Source organism: Dermochelys coriacea, chromosome 7, assembly GCF_009764565.3.
Source record: "Dermochelys coriacea isolate rDerCor1 chromosome 7, rDerCor1.pri.v4, whole genome shotgun sequence".
Classification (NCBI taxonomy): Eukaryota; Metazoa; Chordata; order Testudines; family Dermochelyidae; genus Dermochelys; species Dermochelys coriacea.
In genome coordinates, this window is record NC_050074.1 from 12,096,820 (window position 1) to 12,123,803 (window position 26,984).

General features: G+C 41.9%; 1 protein-coding gene across 4 annotated transcripts in view; it reads right to left on the reverse strand.

Annotated features, from left to right (window-relative positions):
• The window catches only part of LOC119859190 (contactin-3), a 253,218-nt gene that overhangs the window by 36,101 nt on the left and 190,133 nt on the right, over positions 1–26,984 (reverse strand). For all 4 annotated transcript variants that reach the window (XM_043518954.1, XM_038410988.2, XM_043518955.1 and 1 more), the window contains exons 7-10: positions 24,941–25,077; positions 22,794–22,923; positions 21,316–21,466; positions 595–722 (exon numbers count right to left, since the gene is read on the reverse strand). In XM_043518954.1, the coding sequence (XP_043374889.1) occupies positions 595–722; positions 21,316–21,466; positions 22,794–22,923; positions 24,941–25,077 (546 nt within the window). The remainder of the gene's footprint in view (positions 1–594; positions 723–21,315; positions 21,467–22,793; positions 22,924–24,940; positions 25,078–26,984) is intronic.

A 26,984-nucleotide genomic window follows, 5' to 3' on the forward strand; every position in this document is an offset into this window, starting at 1 on the left:
ACAAAAAAGTACAGTTCTATAGAAAATCTAATACTGCTAATATTAAAGGAAAAATCTTCCTCTGTGATCCATACTGTGGATTTCTGTTGGATTTTCTTGCATGTTTTTTGTATCATTAGTGGAAGATCTGTGTGTCAAGCAAGTACAGAATGTGATAATTTTAGTGATTGACAGAGACTAATCTCAAAGTGCTTTACAAACATCAGTTAACTCTCAAAACAGGTTGGAACGGAAAGTAAAAATAAACCCATTTTACAGAGGGCCAAACTGAGGAAGCATGGTTTAATTTTTTGCCCTAGATTATACAGTGAGTCAATGTGCAAGCCAGAAGTAGTATCCAGATGACCTTACTCCTTACTGCCCTGGTCTAGGAAGTATTTCACAATATAGATGAGAGATTTCCCCTCTAAATTTAAAAAAGAATCAGAACTGATCTCTTTTTATTTAACTATTTTTAAACATACAACTCCTCAGACCCCTTACCTCCAGTCACACACAATAAACCAACTAGAGCCCAAACTCTGAACTCCTATGCTTCTTGTATTGCAATTTACAGCCATTTCAAATAATCTTATTAAAAAAACCCAAACATACCTGTTACTATTAAGCTTGTTGTTCTACTAGCTGTTCCAAACTGATTCTCTGCCAGGCAAGAGTAACTTCCAGCATCTAATTTAGTCACATTAGTTAGTCTTAGGCCTCCATCTTTTAATAATGTTATTCTAAAAAAAAAATGATGGAGACATGAAAAATGCACCACAGGTTTGCAGAAGACATAAATGAACATTCACCTTACTACATCACTGCAAAATGGATCAGTGATGTTTTAAAATGTAACTGCTATACAGTGATGATATGCAGCAGAAGAATCTGGCCCACTGTGTGTTCGCATGCTATTGAAAATACATTAACAAATCTGTTCTCCTTGGGGAAAATCCAGAACCTGGCCCATCCCCCAAAACTGATTCCAGAGCCTGAGAGAGGCACGTTTCCTGTTGTCTGCATGAAAGGTTCTTCCTTAGCTCTCCACCCCCCACACTGCAGAGCACAGCTCAGTAGGTGTTCTCTGCCTAGGTGTTTGGTTGTTAATTTGGGGACCCTGTCAAAGGAGGCAAGATGGTTGCAAGGGATAATGCAGCCCTGAAACTGCTACAATAGTTACTGAGAAGCTCTGCTGCCACTCTTTGGCCTGGAGAGAGAAAATCTGCATGGCAGATGTGAAGGAAAGATGTTCTGAGTGCACTGCCTGGTTGCTTCAGCTGTGTATTGGAAACAAAACTTGCCCCTTAGAAAGTGCTTGTTTCAGTGGGCTGCACTGTCATTAATAGTGTACATGGAATTTAGTTATCCTGTAAATAATACACAGTACAAAATGTATTGTTTTCTAGGCGCAATAGGGTAATATTTGCTATAGAGTGAATAAATGTAGCATTTCCAGACTACAACTTATTCTTCTGGTTTGATGGAATCAATGACCTTCATCTCTACTATGATTGTATAAAACCAACAATCATCCATGTTAACAGATCATGACTAAGGTACTGTAGCCAGGCTCCATACCATTGCCACACTGCTCTTAACCTTAAAGTGGAACAATTGCCCAATTAACCATTAAAACCACATACAGAGGCTGTACGTGTTTCAGGAATGCTCTTCTTTTAGACTAGCTGAAAGGAGAGAATATTTAAATATACTACAGTGCAAACAATTAAATTAACAGGTTTATCCACTAGTACAATTAATAATGAAGCAGCTTTGGATTACAAGAGACACTTTGCATTGTTAATTTGAGGATACATACAGACAGATGTTCAGGGTAAAGAATAAGAAAAGTACTTATGACTAATGCATGAAAGTTTAAAAGGCAAGTGTGATGATGATAATAATGCATAAGGAAATACATGCCTGCAAAAATTAGAGCTTAAATTTATCACTTTAACATTCTCTTGTAATAACATGAAAAATGTCAAAATGCATCCGAGAAGATAAAAAATTCAAATTCATTTCTAACTCCAAAGAGCTGACATGCATCCCCAGTACAAGTTTTATCATTTGGCTTTACTCAGGGTCTACTCTCAATTTTAAACAATAATACTTACCTATTCCGATAGGAGCTCCTTTATTGCTGTGGCAGACGCTCTCAGCCACATAGCATGTGTGGTGCTCACTGGCAGTATAATATGCCAGAGGCAGTCTGGCTGGCTGGGACCTGATTTGGTTAATGTACCCACACAGTGAAGATACAGTTAAGGTACCCTTCCACTGTGGCAAATGTCATGCAGCCGTACAAGGAGAGTGTCACTCTGAGGGCTGCAGAAAGATGCATATGTGAGTTTATGCAGCCAAAGGATATAGGACAATGCCACTGGGCAACCACAGTAGACACCTGGCATCCTTGCAGCAATAGGAAGGGGGAGGGAGAGGAAGGAACTGAATAATCACTGCTGGCCCTGTTTTGTAGGGCCGTGCATGTTTCTGATAGAACTGGTTAAAATGTTGTCAATTTCCCTCATCCCCATTCCCAGAAAAAGAGGGTGTTTTTTTAAGTAAAATGGAAAAAAAATTTTTTGGGGGGGTGGGGGAGGGATAGCTCAGTGGTTTGAGCATTGGCCTGCTAAACCCAGGGTTGTGAGTTCAATCCCTGAGGGGGCCATTTAGGGATCTGGGGCAAAAATAAGGGACATTACTTGGTCCTGCTGTGAAGGCAGGGGACTGGACTCAATGACCTTTCAAGGTCCCTTCCAGCTCTATGAGATAGGTATGTCTCCATATTAAAAAGAGAAATGTTCATGGAAAAATGTCAGTTTTTGTCAAAAATTTTCAAATGTTCATTGAAAAACTTAAAATAAAAAACTAGTATTTTTTTTGGCAACCAAAGAAAAATAGATTTTAAACCAATTATTTTTGGTTTTGGTTTTTCAGCATCTCAACAGCTCCTTCAAAAACCAACCCTACAAAGAAAAATAATAATGAAAACTAAACAATGAACATTTCATTAACCTTTTTCTTTATGGAAGACAAAAATCATTTCCTAATTGGCTTTAGTTTCCACCTTATTGTGAGAAAAAATTATTAGCCTATATCATGCTTTCATAATGCAGTTGAGAGAGCAGGGTTGCAGTGTAACCTGGCATATCTGAGCTAGTCTAGATACTGCATCAGTCCAAAAATATTCACATACAAGGGTGAAAATGGGTGGCAAAGATGCTTTAATTTGGACATTTGGGTTAGGTTCCCTCTACACTACTTCTGCCCCATCTACATAAGCCACACCTCTTTTCCTGTCTGCATACCCTCTTCACTGAAACTCCAGTTAGGGGATTTAGAACACAGTGATAAACATAATGAACGGCACCAGTATGCAAATGATATTTCTGTATTATTTACAAATCCCTTCCATTTAAATCCTTACGTAAACCTTTACAGAGCGGACGAACAGAATCCAAAATACTAGTGGACAGACAGATGTAGTCTAAAAACAAAATTTGGAACAGAAAAAATGTCAACAAAAACTGGAAAGAGAAAAATAACTTATTAATTTGTAGAAAGATGTGTAGAGGGGGATGTAATAAGAGGATTTTAAAGAGAAGGAGGAAGTATATATTAAACAAATTCGGATTTTTAAGATGTTCACTTAGATTCAGAACACTTTATCTGGCAAAAGCTGTATCACAAATATATTTAGATTTTTGAAATCACGTAGCACTTGACTACGTATTTGTGTGTTGGGGAGGTGAATTGGGACCAGGAGCGCCGACTTTTACTTTTGCCCAGGGGTGCTCCAACTGCCACTCCACCCTGAGGCCCTGTCCCACTCTGCCGCTTCCCCAAGGCCCTGCCTTCGCTCTGCCTCTTCCCACTCCCAATTCACCCCCTCCCTGAGGCCCCCGCCCACTTGCCACTCTCTGCCCTCCCCCAATCTCTTCCTGAGCCCCGATCAGCTCTTTGGCAGCACCCCCAAACAGCTAATTGGAGTGCCACCAAACAGCTGTAAGAGGTGGGTGCTGAGCACCCACTATTTTTTTCCATGGGTGCTCCAGCCCTGGAGCACCCATCGAGTCGGTGTCTATGATTGGGACAGCTACCCCAATATAACTGCAAACCTTCAGTGGTATGTACTGTTCCTGGGTAAAAAGTTATTTGCACTAGTGGGCTTAACTTGGTGTGAAACTGGAGTGAGCTGCACCATTGCTAGTACCTTTTGGTCACACTTTATATTATATGGCACATACATACTTATTAAGGGTTAATACATGATTAATAGATTTGTAAGCATGTTACAGACATGATTCATTGGTTTTATAGATAGTTATAAGCACTTCAAGAGAAAGTGTTATTAGTATGTTCTCAATCATGGTTAGAAGCAATCTATTGAACTGTTGAACTCTATAACAATCTGCATCTTCTACACAAGGGGTAGATGTAGATATCCCAATGCAAAAAAAGCCAGTGTTGACAAGGCCTTAGATCAAGCAAAAGAGAAAATTGGATCAGGGTGTAAAAAAAACCCCTCTATTGTTTAATTAAAACAAATGACATTTAGAGTGCTTTGAGCGATTTGCAAGTGGAGCTTGTCTGAAATAATGAAGGAACAAGCTTATTAAAACTGGATATATTTAAGAATCACATTATTTTTCAGAATTAAACAAAACAAATCAATTCTTGAAAAACTGTATTGTCAAAATAAAATCTTTATTGGTAAATTAAAAACCGAGCTCTTTACTTTTTCAATGACTAAGGTAGCAAATACAGCTCAGCTGATGATGAGAACAGACCCTGAAGTATCTGCTAACCTCCACCACCATCTCCTCGTAATTCTAGACAATATAAACACACACACACACACACACACACACACACACACACACACACACACAGAGTCAGAAATCTACACTTTCTAAGAAAGCAAATATCTTTCCAGCAGGCTGGCTTTCAAGAAGTGACCTAGATTTCTACTTATTAGCTTCAGATATCAGGGGGTAGCCGTGTTAGTCTGTATCCACAAAAAACAACAAGGAGTCTGGTGGCACCTTAAAGACTAATGGATTTATTTGAGCATAAGCTTTCATGGGTAATCTTACGTTTAGTGGGGTTTTTACCCACGAAAGTTTATGGTCAAATAAATCTGTTAGTCTTTAAGGTGGCACAGGACTCCTTGTTGTACTTATTAGCTTATAATACATAAAAATGAGACTGCTTTCTAGTGTTCCACATATTTATAGTATATTTCAATATAGCACAATAGAGAAAGGCTTAATCCTAATTTTCAGAGACTAGATTCCATTTTCAAATACCTGCACATGCACTTTTGGTGCATTAACATTCTGCCTTTGCAAGTGCACAGGAAAGAGTGCAGTAAAAATGCATGCACTTATATATACACTTGCAAGCTTGCACAGTCACAACTGGAGGCTAAGTTGAGGTCTCACTGATAATCAAGCCCAAGGTGTTAAAATATTAGGGGTATTTTTTTTTGTTACAAAAAGAAAAATGACAGCTCTTTTTACCTCCATAGATATAGAAGAAATGGCTCTTTGATAGTAATCTCTCCTCCAGGTATCAGGGAAGGAAGGAGAAAATGCACGAACATAGCTGCTAGCCCATGCCCTTTATTAGACAATCTGAGGCATGACTTTGTATGGGAAAATATGACAATAAGTCAGGAGATAGGAAGGCAGGATGGAAACACAGGAATTACCACACTGGATCAGTCCACATAGTTCATTATTGTCTCTCCACAGGCTTCAGATAAAGGTATAAGAAACCCTTAGTGATCTATCCCCAACATTAATTGTCATCCTGATCTCCAATAGTTAGAGACTGGCTTAAGCCCTGAAGCATGAGGTTAAAGATCCCTTCCAAAATTCATTATGATAACTCTCGATATTCACGTAAGGGTCCAATCTGTTTTTAAATCTTGTTAAGTTCCTGGTCTCAACTTCTCGTCTCCTGCAGGCATAGAGCTGCTACGCAGGAGATCTTACAGCAGTGCATCTGCAGAGGGGTAAACAAGGCTGATGGACCATTACCTGCTAAATGGCCATTCTTTGGCAGGAAAAGGGGCTGGGGCAAAAATCTATATCTTAGCAAAGAAACAACATGGAATTTCCTTCTGCACAGACTGCCTGTCGCCTTGCTCCCAGCTGGAAATGCTTCTCAAAGGGGGGAAAGGACTATAAGAGGGGGCAGACATTGCAAGACATTCCTCTTTCTCTCCTTGCCCATCACATTCTCTGCATCTGAAAAGAAAAAGGAAGCAGCCATCGGACTCCGGGGGAGGGATCCTAACCCAAAGAGTTTGGTCAGTGAGGCCAGGTCTACACAACAGACCTATATCGGTATGACAGCGTCACTCAGGAGTATGAAAAATCTACCCCCCGAGCAACATAGTTATAACGACCTAATCCCTCCCCCCCATGTGGACAGTGCCATGTTGATGGGAGAGCTTCTCATATTGACATGGCTACCACTTCTCACAGAGGTGGATTAGCTACACCAATGGGAGAGGCTCTTCCGTCAGTGTAGGAGCACCTTCACTTAAGTGCTACAATGGCACAGTTGCATAGGGTCAGTTGTGCTGATGCAGCGTTTTAAGTGTAGACTGGCCCTGAGACAATTGAAAGCATGTGATAGGAAATCTTTGTTTAGAATCTAATATCGTTTGTTAAGTTAGGCACCAATAAGCATTTTATCTTGATTTTTCTTGTAACTGTTTCTGACTTTTATGCCTCATTACTTGTACTATCTCTGTGCAGTTCATGAACTTGTTTTATTATTTTAGCTAATCCAATGTGTTTAAGTTGAAGTGTCTGGATAACTATTTAAAATAATAAGATGTATTTTGTAATTCCCTTAAAGGAATAACACACTTAATACATTTGTATTGTCCAGGAAAGAGCTGGGCAGTATAGGACATACATTTCTGGGGAAGATCTGGGACAGGAAGTGTCTTGGGGTTACACTGCAGCATAACCAAGGCTGGCAAGAGCCAAGGTGTGGCTGGCTGGCTGCAATACACACAGTCAGAGCTAGGAATGACTTACATGCTGAAGGCTGTTTTTGAGCAGTCCAGGTTGTAGGCTACAGCAACAAGGTGTTGTGAAGGGCACGACAGGTTGCAGGGCAGAGGTAACACAGCTACTCATTAATCTGGATTGTGCCCCAGTATGGCACAATAGTATAACTTAAAGGGTTTCAATAAAATAATAATTAGGTCAGGACAATAATGGACAATGCAATAAATATAAGCTCATCACCAACTCCTCCAGACACCCTAAGTAGTTCAGTATCCATTAGATAAAAATCAGGTGGCTAATCACGCACGAGAATTTCATTACAGCATATAAGAATTCAACAGATAGGGCCTTATCCTCTACCTGACCAGGGGTATGGCAACACAACCCATCTCTAAAGCCTGTTGATTCATCCATCTGAGGATTCCCCCTGTGTAATCCCTGGGTAGCATGGAGTTCTTATAGCAGATCTGACAACAGCATTTCCAGCTGCTGGCACTGGAGGCATTCCTGGCAGAAAGCATCTAGGGCCAGGGCATTTCTATCTCACCAGGCTGCTCAAAAATAAACCATGCCCAGGATTAAGTTGATAGGGATCTTCAGCACCAGCTGAAGCCACTTTTGTGTTCACCCACCTCTCCCCTAGGACCAGTGTTGCTTGCTCAGAGAATTTGACCCATACTATAAAACTAGGTATAAACTGCAAATTTTACCCATCAAACTCAAGTTAAATTAGATCTGATTAGTCACTAGAACACCAATCTCTCCCCCTGCATAAACACACACGATTAAAGCCCTGATTCTACCTCAGCATTTGCTACTGGGGACCCTATGTTTATTCGGTCCCAGACAGGACTGTAGCATGAAATCAGGACCCCAATAATGAGACAGTAAGTGAACACAAGCTTGTTACTCTTCAGATAACGTTTTATTACTAAAATAACAACAAAGCTAAATCCCAACTGCTTTTTTGTATTTATTAGATTATTCAGCATAAAAGCAACAAAATTAGACCCCTATTGACATGATAATAAACACAAATGTATTACTTTCCAAGTACACAACACTTCAATACAAAGGATCAGTAGGAAACTAGGTCAATGCTGATTTTTATATATCAGTCAAGTTCCAGCTAAATTGAAGCAGATTATTCAATAAGAAAGCTAGCATCAATAAATTCATATTGATGTCCTGGTAAGTAAATGCAAATACATTACCTTTCCAGATCATGCAGAGTTTCAAACCATAGACCAAACGTAAGTAAAAGTTACTTAATTCAAATTCTAGTCAAGATGAATCCATTCACTGATCCCCATCAGACTCATCCAACTTTTTAACAACAATTATCTTATTTTCCATAATTTGACATCACTACATTACAATTGTAAGACCCAACTTTTAGTATCTTTCATGAGACTAAGTATAGCAGGGAAAATTAAATGCATCAGCCAGTTCCAGTAAAGGTAACACTCACAATATACAGCTTTTATTTGTGTGGTTTTTAACCCCCTTTTTCTAGTCTGAAGAAGCCTACAAATATCTGGAGAAAAAAAAAAGTTACCCATATTTTTCGCAACTGTTATTCTTTGAGATGGGTTGCTCATGTCCATTCCTTCAAGGTATGTGATGTGTCCACATGCGCGGTCGTCGGAGATTTTTGCTTTAATGGTATCCGTAGGGCCAATTGTGGCGCCCCCCTGAGTGCCATGCTTATGCGTCGGTATATCAGACACCACCAACCCTACACCCTTCTCATTTCCTTCTTACTGACAACTCCCACAGAGGGGCAAGGGGGCAGGCAATGGAATGGACATGAGCAAAACATCTCAACAGTTATGAAAAGGTGGGTAACTGTTTTTCTTCTTCGAGTGCTTGCTCATGTTGATTCCATTCGAGGTGACTCACAAGCAGTATCAATGGAGGTGGGTTTGAAGTTCACGGTCTTGCAGCACTGCTCTGCCAAAGCCAGCGTCGTCTCGAGCTTGCCGGGTAAGCACATAATGAGGCACGAACGTGTGGACAGTCGACCAGGTAGTGGCTCTACAGATCTCTTGGATTGGTACCTGTGCCAGGAAGACCAGTGACGACACTTGTGCCCTAGCTGAGTGTGCTGTCACAATGACCGGTGAAGGCATTTTCGCCAGCTCATAGCAGTAGTGTATGCAGGCCGTGATCCAGGATGAAATCCCCTGAGCAGACATTGGACAACCTTTCATTCTGTCTGCCACAACAACGAACAACTGTGTCTACTTGCGGCACAACCTTATTCTATACATGTAGAAGGCCAGTGCTCTCCTGTCGTCCAGGGTGTGTAGCCTGTGCTCCTCACCTGACTCATGAGGCTTTGGAAAGAAGACAGGAAAGTATATGTCCTGGCCAGTATGAAACTGGGGAATGACCTTAGGCAGAAATGCTGGGTGCGGTCGCAGCTGGACCTTATCCCTGTAGAAGACCATATAGGGCAGCTCTGAAGTAAGCGCCCTGAACTAGGACACTCTGCGGGCCAACATTATCATGAGTAGGAATAAAACCTTCCAGGATAATATCAGGAGAGAGCAAGAAGTCAGATGCTCAAAAGGAGACCCCATGAGCTTCGACAGCATGAGATTCAGGTCCCGGGGGGATGGGATCCTGGACGTGTGGATAGAGACGCTCCAGACCTTTCAAAAACTGTGCCATCATGTCGTGAGAGAAGATTGACCTGCCTTGGAATGGCGGATGGAAAGGTGAGATAGCAGCCAGGTGGACCTTGGTCGATGACAGGGACAAACCTTGGAGTCTAAGGTGCAGCAGATAATCCAGGATCTCCTGTAGTGGGGCCTGCTTGGCCTTTATAAGCCATTCTGAGGCCCAGCATGTGAATCTTTGCCATTTGGCCAGGTAAGTCGGTCTGGTGGAGGGTTTCCTGCTACCCAACAAGACCTGCTGGACATGGGCCAAACATGCCCGTTTGTCCGCGCTCAGCCATGCAGTAGCCAAGCTGTCAAGTGCACCGCTACCAGGTTCTGATGCAAAAGGCTGCCATAGATCTGTGACAGCAGATCTGGCCACAGGGGCAGCTGCAGCGGGGTGGCTACCGAAAGGCTCAGCAATGTGCCGAACCAGTGCTGGCGAGGCCATGCGGGGGCTTTTAGGGTAACTTTCGCCCTTTCTTGCCTGATCTTCACAAGGACTCTGAATCAGTGGCACTGGCAGGAAGGCATACATCAGCGCCCCCAACCATGGAACAAGAAAGGCGTTTGACAGCAAGCCTCTGTCCATTTCCTGAATTGAACAGAACATATGTCATTTTCTGTTCTGCCTGGATGTAAACAAGTCCACCTGGAGAGTCCCCCACCTCTGGAAGATTATGCTGACCACCTCTGGATGGAGCGCCCACTCATGGCGAGAGGATAAAGTCCTGCTGAGCAGATCCGCCAGGACATTCCTGGTTCCAGGCAGGTGCGCGGCTATCAGATGAATGGCATGCCACACACAAAAATCCCAAAGGCGAAGAGCTTCTTGACAAAGGGCTGAAGACCTGGCACTGCTCTGCCTGTTGATGTAATACACCGCAGTGGTATTGTATGTGCCCAAGACCGCCTGATGGTTCACCATCTGGAATTGCAGGCTGGGAGTGGAATACATTTTTCTCCCAAAAAGGTCCAGTCTTTTGCCCTCTTTATTTTTGGGAGTTGACCTGGTGTACCCCTGCTTGTCTTTTTCATTGGCTGCAGAGACAACCAGCGAGACCAGAGGTGAGTGGGTATAAAAGGTAATTGAACCCTTTGGCGAGGACAAAGTACTTCTTTTCAGTGCTTTTGGAGGTGGGAGGGATGGAAGATGGGGTTTGCCGGAGGGCTTTTTCAATTTTGAAGACCCCGTCATGCATTAGTAGTGCAACACGGATCAGGGTAGAGGCCGAGAGGATGATGAACAAGGTGTCCGCCTCCTTGGCCATCTCCTCCACCTCTAGGCCCAAGTTCTCGGCCACCTGTTGAAGCAGGGCCTGGTGTTTTTTTAAAGTCATCAGAAGGGCTGGCCCTCGAGGGTCCTGCGACTGCCTTGTCCAGGGATGAAGACAACAACTGTACCAGTGAGGGAGGCCTCGGGGCATTGTCCCCCACAGGGGAGGGAGGTTTAGGGGTGGGTGCAGTCTCCTCTACCATGACATCCGAGCTCGCCTCATGCACAGAGCCTGGTGCCATCGGTGCCACTGACCATTGCTCCAAGGCAGCGGCCAATGAGCAGTGTGAAGGGGGCATTGCCATGACCAGCATGCCCCATGTGCTCCAATAAGGCCACTGCGCTGGACTCTGACTGTGCTGCCAAGGCAGTGCTGTCGATGTTGATGCGGCCACGGAAGCCCAATCATGCTAGTGGAGTCTGGGTGAGGAGCTGAACTGCCCTTACATGTTGGAGGTATCCCCTTCCAGTGACCACAGAGGGGCCGTCGCCACCTGAGTCTGCCTGCTGACTGTTACCACCGGAGACCGGTGCCTGGAGTGAGTGGATCGTTGCCGGTATTGAAGGGGCTGGTGCCGGGCCTTGGGGGACCGGAGTCATGACAGGGAGCCCTCCCCCGGGGCAGGTGACTGAGAGCTGCGTCAAGAGGACAACCGGTGGGAGGGCAAACAGTGCCAGCAATACGGAGACTGGTGCCTCCCCTTACGCAATCTGTGTCAAGACAGCAGGGACCGCAATCGTGATGACGGTGATCAAGGGCAAGCCCCAGGGGATCTGGGCTGCAACTGTGGATATCTGTGGTGCGGAGGAGAGTGCTGCCTTTTCTTGGGGGATTGGCAGTGCTCTACTGCCCCGAGGGGTCTTAGCTGCTGGCTTGCCCTTGTGGGAAGCCTTTGACGTTTCCTGTGGCACACGTGGTACTGGCGGTGCGGGTAGAGGCCTCTGCTCTCTCGGCACCGGGGGAGCTTGGGATGGTGTTGATGCCACCAGGAGTTTGGGTCCCTTACCACTCCCAGGAATCAGTGGTGGATTCTTTAAGGCGCTAAGGGCCTCGACCGGGGAAGCACGTGTACATGGCTCCAGAGTGGCTGGGCAGCCTGAACTGGGTCCTTTGCCCAATGTCCCACGGCCCTTCTTGCTCGGTGCTGGGGACCGTGCTTCTTTTTCTTCTTTTTGGGCACTGGCGATGGGGAGTGGTGCCGGGGATGCGCTGCACACTGAGGCTGAGATAATAGGCAAGTCTTGGCGGGATGGCTCAGAAGCCAGATGAAGGGCAGCCTCCATGAGGAGAGCCTGTAAATGAATATCCTGCTCTTTTTGAGTCCTGGGTCAAAAACTTTTACAAATACGACACTTGTCCCTCACATGTGATTCCCCCAAGCACTTGAGGCAGCTGCTGTGGGGATCACTTACAGGCATAGGTCTGTTATAGTCTGCACAGGGCTTAAACCCTGGAGATCGGGGCATGCCCTGCCTGGGGCAAAGTCCCTCTTGGGACTCAAACTTCTAACTACACTTAACTACCTAACACTAACTACTATAAGCAAACTATTTACAAGGCCCTAAGGCTCGAAGTCAGAAGAGACGAAACCTCTAGCCCTTGCAATGCAAGGAAAGGCGCTCCGACTAACCACCATGGGCGATAAGAAGGAACCGAGAGGGCGTAGGGCCAGTGGTGCCTGATATACCAGCGCACGAGTGTGGCACTCAAGGGGGCACCACAGCTGGCCCTACAGATACCGCTAAGCAAAAATTTCTGATGACCGCGCACGTGGGTGCGCACAGACACCTAGAATGGAATCGACATGAGCAAGCACTTGAAAAAGATACATTTGTTTACTCTTATTACTCTGCTCTTTTTCCCCTTGAAGCCACCAATATTAACCCTTTCCCAATCAAAAGATAAATCAAAGTTTGCAATAAACAGTGAAGCCAGAGGCTTAGAACCAGCTAGTAGTACTGATTCTAGAATGATCCTAAGAATCTGGGAACACTAGACCTGGATACAGTATTCCAGTAGTGGTCACAACAGTGCCAAATACCTCTGAAATGTAATCTCCATATTCTTACTTGGTATTCCTGTTTATATATCCAAGGATCACATTAGACCTTTTAGCCATAACATTGCACTGGGAGCTCATGTTCAGCTGATCATTCACCATGATCCCAAGTCTTTTTCAGAGACACTGCCTCCTGGATAGTTCAGTTGTTAATCTAATAGAGACAGTAAATCAATCCATTTCTCTTCTTTTATTCTGATTGACTACATTTCTTTAGAGGGGAGAATTTTTTGTAGCCATTTATTGGCAGCAGTCACTAACATTCCAAATGATTATTTATCATTTTAAAAATTCAACAATTCATGGTATTTTCCAGAATAAATGGATTGCTGGGGGGTGCAGTGGCGTGTGGGATGGGTGGAAAGCAAGAGTGTAAACCTGGAGTAACTCGCATGAGTTTTCTAACATCTGAATAGAAGCCTTTCATCTGGGGATGAACCAATAACTCATTAAGACAGTTTCTTATTCCATGGGAACTCTACCAGCATTATGCTGCGTCTATTTTATTTGGAAGACTTGTGGGTGAAAATAATTTCTCACTACTATTCTCTTATACTTAGATTCACAAAGAAACATAGGCTTCATGATGCTGAGTGTCACAAGGCCTAATTTTTAGACACCTAGAAAATCACAGGAACTGAATGTGATTCACAAAGCCTCAGTTAGCGACTTAGACTCCCTATACAATGTATGGGGAGAGAGAGGCTCCTTAGATTGCAATTGACAAAAGCCAGCACACTAGATGGGGAGCCACCTAACCTAGCCAATGGGAGATGCCAATGAGAAGGGTGCGTGCTAGGCCCAGCCTCTCTCATGGAGACGGATGCCTAACACCAGGCTGCAGGGAGTCACCTACCTCTGTTACCAATCTCAGTTGTGAACCTTCTTTGGAGTTAGGCACCCAATGGGTTTTTTGCAAGAAGGTAGGGGAAGGGGAGGAGACGACCTCCCTCATAACTTTTAGACTGGTGTTTCAGGTACCTGGGATGTAGAAGCCCCCCAGTTCAAGTCCACCTGCCAGCTGAGGGGGAGAAGGGATTTAAATAAAGACCAGCTATCTCTCAGATGAGTGCTCTAACCACTGGGTTATGGAATATTCTGATGTGGGGCTCCTTCAGTCTCTCCTCTTGAAGCAGTTCCACTATGGATAAACTATTAAATAGTCACTGGAGCAAGGGGCTGGACCCTGGGTCTCTCACATTCCGGTGACTGCTCTCACCATGAGGCTGTAAAGTCATTCTCATTCTTGTGCTTGCTTTCTCTTTCTCTCCGGCAAACATTTGTCTTCCCGGATGCCTAGAGTGAGGCAGCATAGTGCATGCCCAGAAACAGAAACATAGGCCCCAAGGGAACGTTTTACCACCAAAAAAATTAGGTGCCAAGTGAATCTACAGGATTCAGGGAGAATTTTGTAAATTGTAGTAGAGCCTAAAACTGGGACTCAGACTAAGGCACCTACATTACTTTGGGAATCTAGGCCTTAGACTCTAGCTATTTTTGTTCCCTTCTGGCTCTTTCCCCCTCCCCCAGACTAGAGACAGGGCACTAGAGAAGCAGCTCCAATGCAACCGAAAGAAGAGCCAGACTTTTTATTTGTAACTATGTTTAACTTTGAATCAAAGCGGCCAAGTTTATTGCTTTATGACTGAACTGCTGATAAAACAATCTCCAAGGAAGTCTTTACAGGCCTTGTAACGAAAGTTGTCCCATACCAAATGTATAGAGTAAGGTGATTTTGTCACCCACTGCAGGAGTTCTCACTGGAAGACCCAACTGAGGTCAAATTGCACAATTTGTACAAAGTGCCACAAAATGATCTGGAGCGTCCAACTTCTCCAGTTAACACCACATGTCACAAGACTTGCGATAAAATCACACAAATTGGCAACACTGCTTGTAACGTGAGATAATTGGCAAAGGACAGAGCTCTTGGCTGCCCACAGCAGGCTAGGGCCCAGCGATGACTGCAATGGGGAATACGAACTGACCTGTGCTGTTATACCATATAACCACAATATCAACCAGACTTCTCCTCTCCTAAGGCCTGATTCTGCACCACTGAAGTCAATAGGAGTCTTGCTGTTGACTTAAATGAGAACAAGATCAAAATTTTTATGCCCATTGTGCAACTCATTGTGCAACCCTTAAAAAGATTACATCACTTACTGCAGAGGAACATTTCACTTTAAAAAGGGAAAGGAGTATGAGGTTTAAATGCCAGGATCACTACTAGGTATCACACTCCTCTTTTGATCCTACCATGGGATCCCCGTTAAGCACTGTATGAATTCGGAACTGCTCAAATTTGCCTTCACTATCCCTCACAGCTTTACCTCCACCTATTTGTCAGAATAGGTCTTCCACTAACCCTTCTGCTCTGGCAATAACGCCAGCCTCAATGACTCAATTCATTTAATTCTTCCCATCCCATCCTGATGCATTTTTCATGCAGATCCCTGTGCCTTGAACACTTTTCCCAATCCAACACTCCAAGGCTTTGCATTCCTTATTCAAGTCACTCTAAAAAAGGAAAGTTTTTTAGAGGCTCACAGGAATTTATTTTTTCCATGCATTTTGAGTGGTTTTTTGGTACAGAAGATATGAATTCATTTTTAAATTGTATGCTTTTTCTCCAAGACATTTTTAGCTATTTCAATTAAACCTACGAGATGTTCTCCAAATCTCCCATGAGCTGAAAATGCAGCAACAAATATTCAAAAATATTCAAAAAATATAAGCAACGATGACATCAAAGTGAAAATCTTACATGTTTAGAAAAGGAATATGGCTACAACATCCAAAGAAATATGAATTATTAAACCACAAAATTCTGAGAACGCTTTGAAACACTATCACCGTATTATTTGATTATTCAAGTATAAGTTTTATTAAAACGTATTCACTCTAAACATGTCACTTCAGATTTACCCAAGTGTAACAGAATAGAATTTAGTCCAATATATGTTTAACACCAGGCAAGATTCTGCCACCTGCACTCAAGCTGAGCGGCCCTCTTTCCACAAGAAGGCCCACTGAAATTAATATGTCTTGCATAATCACAGGTTTCAGAGTAGCAGCCGTGTTAGTCTGTATTCGCAAAAAGAAAAGGAGTACTTGTGGCACCTTAGAGACTAACAAATTTATTAGAGCATAAGCTTACGTGAGCTACAGCTCACTTCATCGGATGCATTTGGTGGAAAAAACAGAGGAGAGATAAATTTATTAGAGCATAAGCTTTCGTGAGCTATCTCTCCTCTGTTTTTTCCACCAAATGCATCCGATGAAGTGAGCTGTAGCTCACGAAAGCTTATGCTCTAATAAATTTGTTAGTCTCTAAGGTGCCACAAGTACTCCTTTTCTTTTTGAAATTAATATGGGTAAGGTTCTATACAACTGATGAGGGTGAAAGGATTAGTTGCCCTATTTACCAATATGGGGTTATAATGAGCCTTTACATTCAGCACCATGTAGAGGGGTAGTGTATAGTTGCTCCCAGCCTCCCAAGCAGTTTCAGGAAGGGAAAATAATAAGCTGGATCCTTCCCAGGGATGCAGTACACTTACCAGCTTGTATCTTACCAACTAATTTGGCCAGAAGGGAGATATGGATGGGGACACAGCTAAAGCTCTGCCTGCTTCCCACCTTCTCTTTCCCCTCCCTACATGCACTAGTGGAGAGTATTTGAAGAACAAGGGCTGCACTCTGCACCAGACCGGGGCCCAAACTCCAGGCTGGCTTGTCCTGCCTGCCTCCCCTATGTTCACCAGCTTGGCAAAGAGCAGAATCTAGTCCTGATATTAGCATCATCTTTTTTGCTTGTTTGTTTTAATAAAGACTTCATTTGAAGAGAGTGAATGAAAAAAATTTCCACTAATTGGAAACCTTTTCTGAATTGCAATTTGTATATAGTGACAACCCTTTCATGAATTGCAATAGATTACTGAATTGCAATTATTCACAGGAGACAGTAATGAACTAGAGTGTCTCCTGCAAAGATTCACAATTCCACTCGACTCTGAAGGCAAGTTCATTAGATTAATCCAGGGTTATTGGCTTGTTATTACATTTATTCTGTAAGCCATTTATAGCATGCTGTCAAAAATAAAGTTGTAGATACTCTGGGCTACATTTTAAAAACAGCTGAAATCAGTTTTCACATCTAAGAGCCATGATTTGTGTTTTCAAGTAGGTGCATAAATCTAGGCAGGCAGTACTTTGTACACAATATATTTTTTGGTGATGGGACATTTTGTATGTTCAATACAGGCCTGGTCTTTTTTCCTCAATAAAATCAATGGGACTTTTTCTCACAAGAACAGCATCAGGCCCTGAGTTTGTGATGCAAAGCTGTGCTTTACAAAAATGAGCAAGAAGGAGGTATAGAAAACATGCAGTAGTTGAAATATGCCAAATTATGAAGGGGACCTCTCAAATTTTGGTGGATATTGAGGTACGACGTTACAAACTCACAGGACAATGAGATGCTGTGACATTTCGAGATGATGGGAAATTGCATATGGAAAGCATAAGCAACAAGAAAAGAGACTGATTTGAAAGGAGATCATGATCCCTTTGGGGTGGGTGTGCAGCCAGCTAAGCTAATGTATAGGGCTGTACAAAGCTGTGTAAGGGTGTGTGCTCAACATCATGCCATACTCCTATACCTGTCTGTATTTAGACTTGACCACAAGTAAGAACAGTGTTTGATGTAAAGAGAGGAGTGAGAATTGCACAGACCAAAAAGCTGCTGACTTTTCAAAGCTCATGGGTGTTGGGTTTTTGGTTCTGGTCCATCTCGACTTTGATGTACGTAACAAATAATAAAGGTAACATCTCTGAGCCACGTCTACAAAATAGTATGAAACACCTTGCCCAATTTTCTGGATTTAAAAATATTTAATTAATTTCCCCAAAAAATGTGACAGTACTAGCAAAGTTTTATGGGAATAAGACCATGTGATTTTCTCCTGAACTAGAATACCTTGCCAGCAGCAAGTTAAGCTCTGCAAAACCGAACACAGTAAACAAGGTTCCATGAACGCATAAGTACAAGGAATTAGAATCAGCATTCTGAACCACCCCATAAAATCAAAGCCATCAGCACAGCTTCCCTATGCTCATCTAAGGCCTCTCAAGTGCACCTCCACCAACAGTCACATCCCCTCTCTCTCGATAGACGACGTTTGATGCCAGAACATTTCAACAAACACATTCTGCAGCCCATCCTTTTTCATGGCTCTCAGCTAGCCCCAGAACTCTTTCTTCTTGTCACCAAGTGTCCCACAAAGGTTTTCTTCCTGCCTGTGATCACATCTTGGAGCACCTGCTCCATGCAAATGGTGAGGTGTAAGGGAGAATGCTGAGGACAGCAGTGCTCCCCCAAGGCTTAAGAAACACAAAGTAAATGTACCTCTGCATCTATTCTTCCAGGGTAGAAAGAGCTGCATTTTCCTGTGCTCTGAGTCAGTGGAACTGAACCACTGAGCATGTGTGATTTTTAACTGAACACACAAAACATCTGGCAAATGCAAACTGATCTGACAATTTTTGAATACCTGTTCTTCGGTGGGGCCTTTATTTAACTATTGTAGGAAGCAGTCTATTTGCTTAGCAAAGTGTAAATGAACCACAAAGCTGTCACCAAGAAAGTATAAAAACCCCCTCCCCCTGCCCCACATTTAGTTACTTAGCTGGCACTGCTTATTGTTAATCATTTGGTTTCTGTAAAATCTTGTACAAGGAGGCACAATGATTTTTCTCATTGTTTTGGACATGCTTTTGTTCCATTTTTCATTTACAGTCAGTTATATTTATTCATCCCGTACTTACGATAGTAATAGTACCACTTCTGAACTAATTATTATTAATACCCAGCATTTATACTTCACAGCACTTTGAGAACACCAGGCCATATTCAATGCTGTTATAATTGGGCAAAATTCATTCATTTATGTCAGTGGTAAATTTAAGCCCATGTACTAATTTATATATGTAAAACAACTGTGTACATTTTTTCAATTTTTTTTTAAATTCAGATTATGTGCACATGTTATTCAGCACATGCATGAACAATTCTGAGTATCTCAATGCTATGGGAGCCCAATAAACGAATGCAATATTCGGTTTTAACAGGAGAGGTTGAAATATGTAAGGCAGGAAGATAGTTTGTTCAGGAAATGTATCTGGTCTCTGGAATATTTCAGTGCATCCTGCTAAACTAGTTAGATATCAAGCATTTACAAGAGTGCCTGTTGCTTCTAGACTGATGGTTCTTGACCCTTAAGTCTGAATGTAGTAAGCAGAGCCACTTGTCACACACTGAGAAGATGCTGCTTCTTCAATTACTCATTCAGCATAGATGGCATGGGAGTGGTGAGAGACCTTGAAAACTTAAAATTCCATAACTATATTTCAACTCTCTCCACACCCATCAAAGGATTAAAAGGGCAAACATAGGTGAGGGCTCTGTCTCCCCCACACTATGACAGACAGACTGGACCACTATCACTGAGTCAAATACAACTCCTAATTAAGGCTAAATTCTGTCTTCAGGAAACAGGGACGTTTACATAAGAACTGCCACACCAGATCAGACCAGTGCTCCATCCAATCCGGTATCCTACCCTCAACCATGACCAGTGCCAGCTGCTTGTGAAAAGGATGCCATAAGAACATTATGGAATTACTTGCCCCCAGGGAAACTCCATTCATTAGTTGGTTTCTGCCCAAAAGCATGAGGGTTCATGTTCTTTATGCATTAGATAGGATAAAAAAAGGTAACTGGATGTTCTCATTAGACATTTATGATACAGTGGGATTTTTCAAAGCATTTAGCATTGGCCTTACTCTATCCCCCTTCAAGAAAATTACCATGGACTTCAAGGGGAGCAGAGTTAGGTCAATGTTAAAAGCTTCTGAAAAAATTGCACCCCTAATTTTTATTTGAAATCTGCTTAATCTCAATGATATTCTGTGGCAGGGAGCTCCACAGGCTCGTCATGTGCTGTGTTAATAAAGTATTTCCTTTTATTGGTTTTCCATTTGTTGCTTTTCAATTTCATTATATTATGAGAAAGGGTATACAGAAGTGCCTGATAATCCTCTGCTCACCATTCACTATGTCATGTACTTCTATTCTGATCCATTTTGTTTAGCTCTTCTCTAAATCAAGCAGTCCTAATCTTTTCAGTCTCTGTTCATAGGTAAGCTTTCCATGCTTCTAATCATTTTCATCAGCCATCTCTCATCCACTTCTATTTCTGCATATATTTTTATGAAAAGGTGATCAGAACTGAATACAGTATTCATGGTAAGGGAACAACATCAGTTTATGTAACAGCATTGTAATATTTTATATCCCATTCTTTACACATCATAATTCTGTGGGTTTTTTTTTGATGGATGGTGCACATTGAGCAGATTTTTTTCATTGAGCTGTAAACAGTGATGTCTTCATCTTTTCCCTAAGTGGTTATAGTTAAAATTTACAACATCGTGTACGAGCAATTCGAGTTTTCTGTTCCAATGTGTATTAGCCTGCATTACTTAACTGTGATTTTCATCTGCCACTGTTCAATCCAGCTGCCTAGCTTTATTAGCTCCTTCTGGAGTAAAATGGACTAACCTGATTAATTTTGTGTCATCTGCAAATTTGAGCCATGCTGGTCACTCCCTTTTCCAGATCATTAATAAATACATTAAACAACAGCTGTCTTAAGTGCAGGACCCAAGGCTACCCCACTATTAACCTTTTGCCACGATGAAAATCGACCATTTATTCCTGTTTTTTGTTTCTGAGCCAAATTCTCACTGTGACACTACTTTACGTTTCTCACCCCAAACCTCTTTTCTTACCCTTCACTTTGTCTAAAGGATTTTGCAAGTCCAAATATTTGCATGTTATATTACAGGTTTTGTAATTACAGTACATTTCCAAGTCTCAAATAGACTTGCCAAGGTGCCACTGCCTGGGCCAAAGTCCGTTCTCCATTACTCCTGTGAAACAGAGAGCAGAAGTTGGCCCACTGACTTCAATAAAAGCTGCATGCTTGTATCCCAGAGCAGAATATTCTCAGATAGAATGGCAATAAACATGATATACAGGCTATATAAAAGCTAGATATTGTTATTATCAATTATTAAAACCTCGACAGATATAAGATAAGATTCTGCCCAGTTACTGTTTGGATTTGAAAGTGATACCATTGCATAGCTGTCCTTAAAAAGGAATTTGCAGGTTATAAACAAATCTTTTAATTTGTAAGATTAAAACAAATACACCATTATTGGTATAATACCTTTCATTTTCCTGTAGCAGCTCGCCTCCTTTCTTCCAGGAGCAAGTTGCCTTAGGGGAAGCATTTGGCTTGCACTCAAAATTTATTGTGCTGCCTATCTGAACCTGAATCAGTTTCTTCATTGGGTTCTTGGAGAAATCTGGAGCAGAAGCTAAAACAGAGGGAATGTTAACAGTGAAATAAAACTGGTTGACATTATATTAACGATACTTCTAGTGAGCATTTCTATGGCACTTCTCAGCTTCTAAGTGTATTTACAAACATCAATTAAGCAGTTCATTCAAACAGTACTCCTGTATTATTTCTCCTTTTTACAACTTGAGGTACTGGGACACAAAAGTTAAGGCCTTGATTCTGCAAAGCACTTAAGCACATGCTGAGGTTTAAGCATGGGCTTCAGGTCCCACTGCCTTAACTGGGACTTAAACATATGGTTAAGTCCTAATGAAGTTGGTTGTGTTTAAACACGTGCATAACTTTAAGTATATGATCAAGAGTTTTGATTAATCTGGGCTGAAGTGATTTTCCCAAGATCACTTGGACTCAACACCAGGACCTGTATTAGAACGCAAAGGATTTCCTGACTCCTCGTCTTGTGTCAGATCACTAGTCTGAGCCTCAGGATTATGAAACCGCTTGGACTGTAGAAGTACATTCCATATTAATTAACAGTTCAATAAATGGGCATGACATAGAACAATGCTAATCACTGAACTTTAAATGGAAACCCAATATTTAGGAAGCCACAGCTGGGTTCAGTGATTGATTCTGAACCTTATCATTGGAAGGAAACTAGTTTGTTTTCAGAAAACATACCTTTTTACATAGGCCTCATTCCAATTAATTTTCCAAATCACTCTCCCTCGCCTTAAAAGTAAAAAAGCATGAAAGCATTTGAATTCCCCGTGACACTTTGCAAGTTCAGTGTTTCATTCTAGTAAGTGACTGTCATTTGTTTTTAAAATGAGCACAGATCACTTGAACCATAAAATGACAGACCCTTATCCTGACAATCAAGGAAAGTAGCACATACAACCAGCTTATTGCTTTGAAATGACATTTATTCCTGGGAATAGTGGAGTCAGGATGCAGAAGGTCAGTGTTACTGACTAATGTGCTGAGCCAATGTGGCTTCCAGATCGTGTGATTAGTTTTAATCTTTGGGCTTGCAGCCAAGCCTTTGTCTCTGCGATCCCCCTAATTAATAATTTATCTCCATGTCCTCGGTTTAAAGCAGTGAATGATTGGGCTGTAAATATGGTGGCTATTTCCAGCAAATCCTTTAGAACCAGGTGAGTAAACTCCTCAGCACTGTGGATGAGAAGTTATCTGCTATAATAAAAATGTTTATTTTGTTGAATGCATCTGAGTGGGTTAAAATTTGAGATCATGTGCATGTTACTAGCTGCAGCAATAATGGCAAAAAGTTATTATTCTGCGCCCTCCCCCTGCCCTGTAGAAAGAAAAATTAATCTTACCAACAACCCTGAGCTCTGCACTGGAATATATCACTCCATGTTTGTTTTCAGCTATGCACTGGTATATGCCAGAATCTGTCAGATTTAGGTTTGTTATTAAAAGCGTACCACCTTCAGTTTGGATCCTCCCCTGGATATTAAGAAAAAAACCTTTAATGTACATTACATTTTACAGGAAATAAATAAAAGGGATGGAATTCATCGATGTGCAGAGAGTTTGCGTAAGTCCCATTACAAGGTCCAAAGCGGGATTTATGTAGGCATATGATCTCTACACAGGGGTGAACTCCATACTTTGGGAATGATGTAATGATGTTTTAATGAGACAAATAGAGCTTTATGGTGCCATCTAAGGAGAAAAAGGCCTGAATCAGACACCAAATCTTCCCCACACTAAGGAAATCCAGTTATGGATCTTAACTTTGTCACTTGTGATTATGACTAGCAAAGTTCCCTACTGCCAATGGCAAGTACACAGAAATTATGAGTTAGGCCCCCCAAATCATGGGGTTTTTTTTGTTTTTTTACAAAAATAAATAATTTTAGGCTCTTTTTTAATTAGTCTGAGCTCTAAAGGCCTGAGATTTTCTCTATAATCATGAAGATTAGAAATTTACTAAAAAGCTGAGATTCTCACCCAATCACTTGCTTCCAAGAGCTGGGCTTTAAGAAACAGACCAAATATCATGGGGCTTATGATAAAATCATGTGAGTTGGCATCACTGAAAGTCTGTAATCACTTGCTCTAACTTCATCAATTTACAATAATTTGGAGTCCATGAAGTACCCGTGTGATTTCCCTGAAACCCTGAAATATCATAGAGGTGCCTCAAACTGGACTACAGGATCAAATGTGTGTCACTGACAATGGCACTTCACATTAGCAAGTGAAAACTATAATACTATCTGATAAGGCCAACTGGAATACAATGTATATTGTCATATATATATATACATATATACATATATATATAAATTGTCATGGAACAAGTTTATCTCAATGTTCTATAACAGTTAAGGACATGAATCTCCCCATCCAGTAAAACCACCTCTTTCAAAAATGTGCATGAGTTGGGATAGGAAGTGATGTATCTATAGGGTGAGCTGACAGGAAGTGGTGACATTATGAAGACAAAAAAATGAAGGAGATTCTCTAACTGCTTCTGATGTGGGAAAATGCTGTTTCAAAACCTCTTGAAAGGAGGAGCAGGAAAAAAAACCCTGTCCCAAATGCCTCCCAAGGAGTGAAGGGAACAATGTCTGGGGAGCCCCTAAATGACAGAAGAGACTTTTTGTAAGAAAACAGATTACCGCATAGACTAATTTGCCAAATACAGTAAAGTGATGCTAAATCACCATGATGGTTTCCCCCCCGACTATTGAAGATGTTTGCAGTATAACACATTCCCCTCCTAGTGATGCAAATACTGTATTATTATTTTCTAGCAGTTAAGATATAAATATATCATAAGTCATTTTTAAGGCTTCTCTGGACTGTTGGGTTGCCAGACGTCCGGTTTTCGACCAGAAAGTCCAGTCAAAAAGGGAACCTGGCAGTGTCTGTCTGGTCACCAGTGCTGAACAGACACTGAAAGTCCTATTACCTGCAGTAACTGGCCTCCGACCCTGGGGGACGGGAAGAGCCACAGCTGCTGCTGGAGCCTGGAGGAGCACTCAGCAATGGTTCCGGTGGAGAGAAGTACTGTGGCTTCTCTGACCGGCCCCACTCACCCCTCCACCCCCAGAGCACGGCTTCCCTCCTCCACCCTCCTCCCCCACCCCAGAGTGTGGCTCTCCCTCCTGCACCCTGCCCCCCGTCACTCCTCCACCCCTAGAGCCCTGCTCAGCTGGCAGGGGGAGGGTGATGGAGAGAAACGCAAGCAATGGGGGGGGGGGGAGAAGAGCAGGAGGCAGGGCCTCGAGTAAAAGAGGTGGAATAAGGAGTGGGGCTTTGGGGAAAGGCAGAGCGTGGGGGAGGTTCCGGTGCTGAGTGTCCGGTTTTCATAAATTAGAAAGTTGGCCACCCTACTGGACTGGTTAATTCCATGGACCTCAATGAACTCTTAGCAGTTAATATGTAGGGATCTTAATTTCATATGACTTTACTTAAAAAAAGTCAAACAAACAAAGAAAAAACACCACTTTACCTCTAATGCTAGAGTGTTTCCATTCTTTGTCCATCTATAGGATGGTTTGGGCTTCCCACTTGCCCTACATTCCCAGTATAAACTGTCCTCCACTGCAGCTTCAATATCTTTTATCATCTGGACCCAGTGAGGTTTTGCTACATAAGAAATACAAAACAAGAAAGCCCAAACAAATTGCAAGTTACTGTTCAATTATCTAACAAAAGGCTTAATTTAGAAAGAGTGGATTAGGCTCCTAGGTGGATCAGCTGGTGCTCAAAGATTCTCTATGGTTCTGACCTGGTTTGCTTACTGAAAGAAATATGACTCAATGTCTTTTTCAAATTAATTTGATTAAAGCTGATAAACAAAAATAAAATTAAGAAAATGCATCACTAAGGCTAAATATTTCACTAAGTACTAAAATATTACTATACTAATTAAGTGTTAAACAATACAGTAAGAAATTAAGGTCAAAATAAGTGTAAATAGATAAAATAGCACTAATATTGGAATTCAATAATCAGTTCAGTTAAATCATAAAATTAATAAACACTTGAACCAGGAAATCTAAAGTCCGTTTATTTCTAAACTCCAAGTGAAGGATTTTTCCTATGGCAGTGTACTCAAAACACAACTGGGTGAATATTTGAATACAGAAACCAAATTATTGTTTACATGTATATCACATCATCAAAAGCCAATTTAAACTTTTTTCTCAGATTTCACTATTATGTATGAGGAACAATCCATTTCCTCCTAATACAAATGTAGACTTTAATCAAACTTTCTAATAAGCAAAAGTTTCACAGCTCTCACTTAACATTATATTGTTGACAATTTAATTTCTCTGGATGCTTTTACAGAACTAGGAACACATACATTCAATGATTTTCAGGCAAAATTTTAGGGCTATTTAAATATAGAAGATTATTTTTTCCCTATGTGGTCTTTATGGATGGTTACACATACATTCATACACGTAACCACATATTCACACCCTAAAATAATAAAAAGCTGGGAGTCTCTCAATTAATAAAAACAAAAGACAAAAAAAGAAAATGGATAAACAAGATATATAAGATACAAAGGGCTCTGAACTCTGCAGTTCTCATAGTCGTGGGAGCTGTAACTGCAGTCAAGCACCAGACAATGACATTGCTGTCCCAATGCTATATGCTTGCAAGTTTCTTTAGATACAGGGAGACAAGTCATGGCTACATAGCCTATTGACATCATGACTTTTTTCCTCATAGCTGATCAGTCTCTGAGCACGTAAACGTTTAGCTTCCTGAGCTGGCTTGCTGACCCAAAAATCAAGGCCTTCCACCTTTACCTTCATCTTTTTGGTTGATAATTTTAGCTTGCTTCACCTTACAGCACCTCATTTGGGGCTCTCAGGCAGGCATTGCGACCTGGATACAGACAGTATGGTCCAACTATACTGTAGTGAACAAGCTTTGGACTGAATATCAGTTTGGAAAGTCTTGCTTAGACAAAGTAGTCTCCTTAAAATATTCATTGTTGCAACCATACGCAATGCAAACCCCCAAAATAACAAGAACTGGAAAAACACAAGGCATAAGAACGGCCATACTGGGTCAGAGCAGAGGTCCATCTACCCCAGTATCCTGCCTTCCGACAGTGGCCAATGCCAAGTGCCCCAGAGTGAAGGAACAGAACAAGTAATGATCAAGTGATCCATCCCCTGTCGCCCATTCCCAGCTTCTGGCAAACAGAGGCTAGGGACACTATCCCTGTCCATCCTTGCTAATAGCCATTGATGGACCTATCCTCCATGAATTTATCTAGTTCTTTTTTAAAATCTGTTATAGTCTTGACCTTCACAACATCCTCTGGCAAGCAGTTCCACAGGTTGACTGTGTGTTGTGAGAAGTAGTACTTCCTTCTGTTTGTTTTAAATCTGCTGTCTATTCATTTTAAATCTGCTGCCTATTAAAGGCAAGTTGTGATTAAATTGCCCTACCCTAACGCCCTGCGGTAAACCACCGTGGGTGACATATGGCATGCCATCCAGAAGGTGGTCTTAAGAAGGATTGTAAAA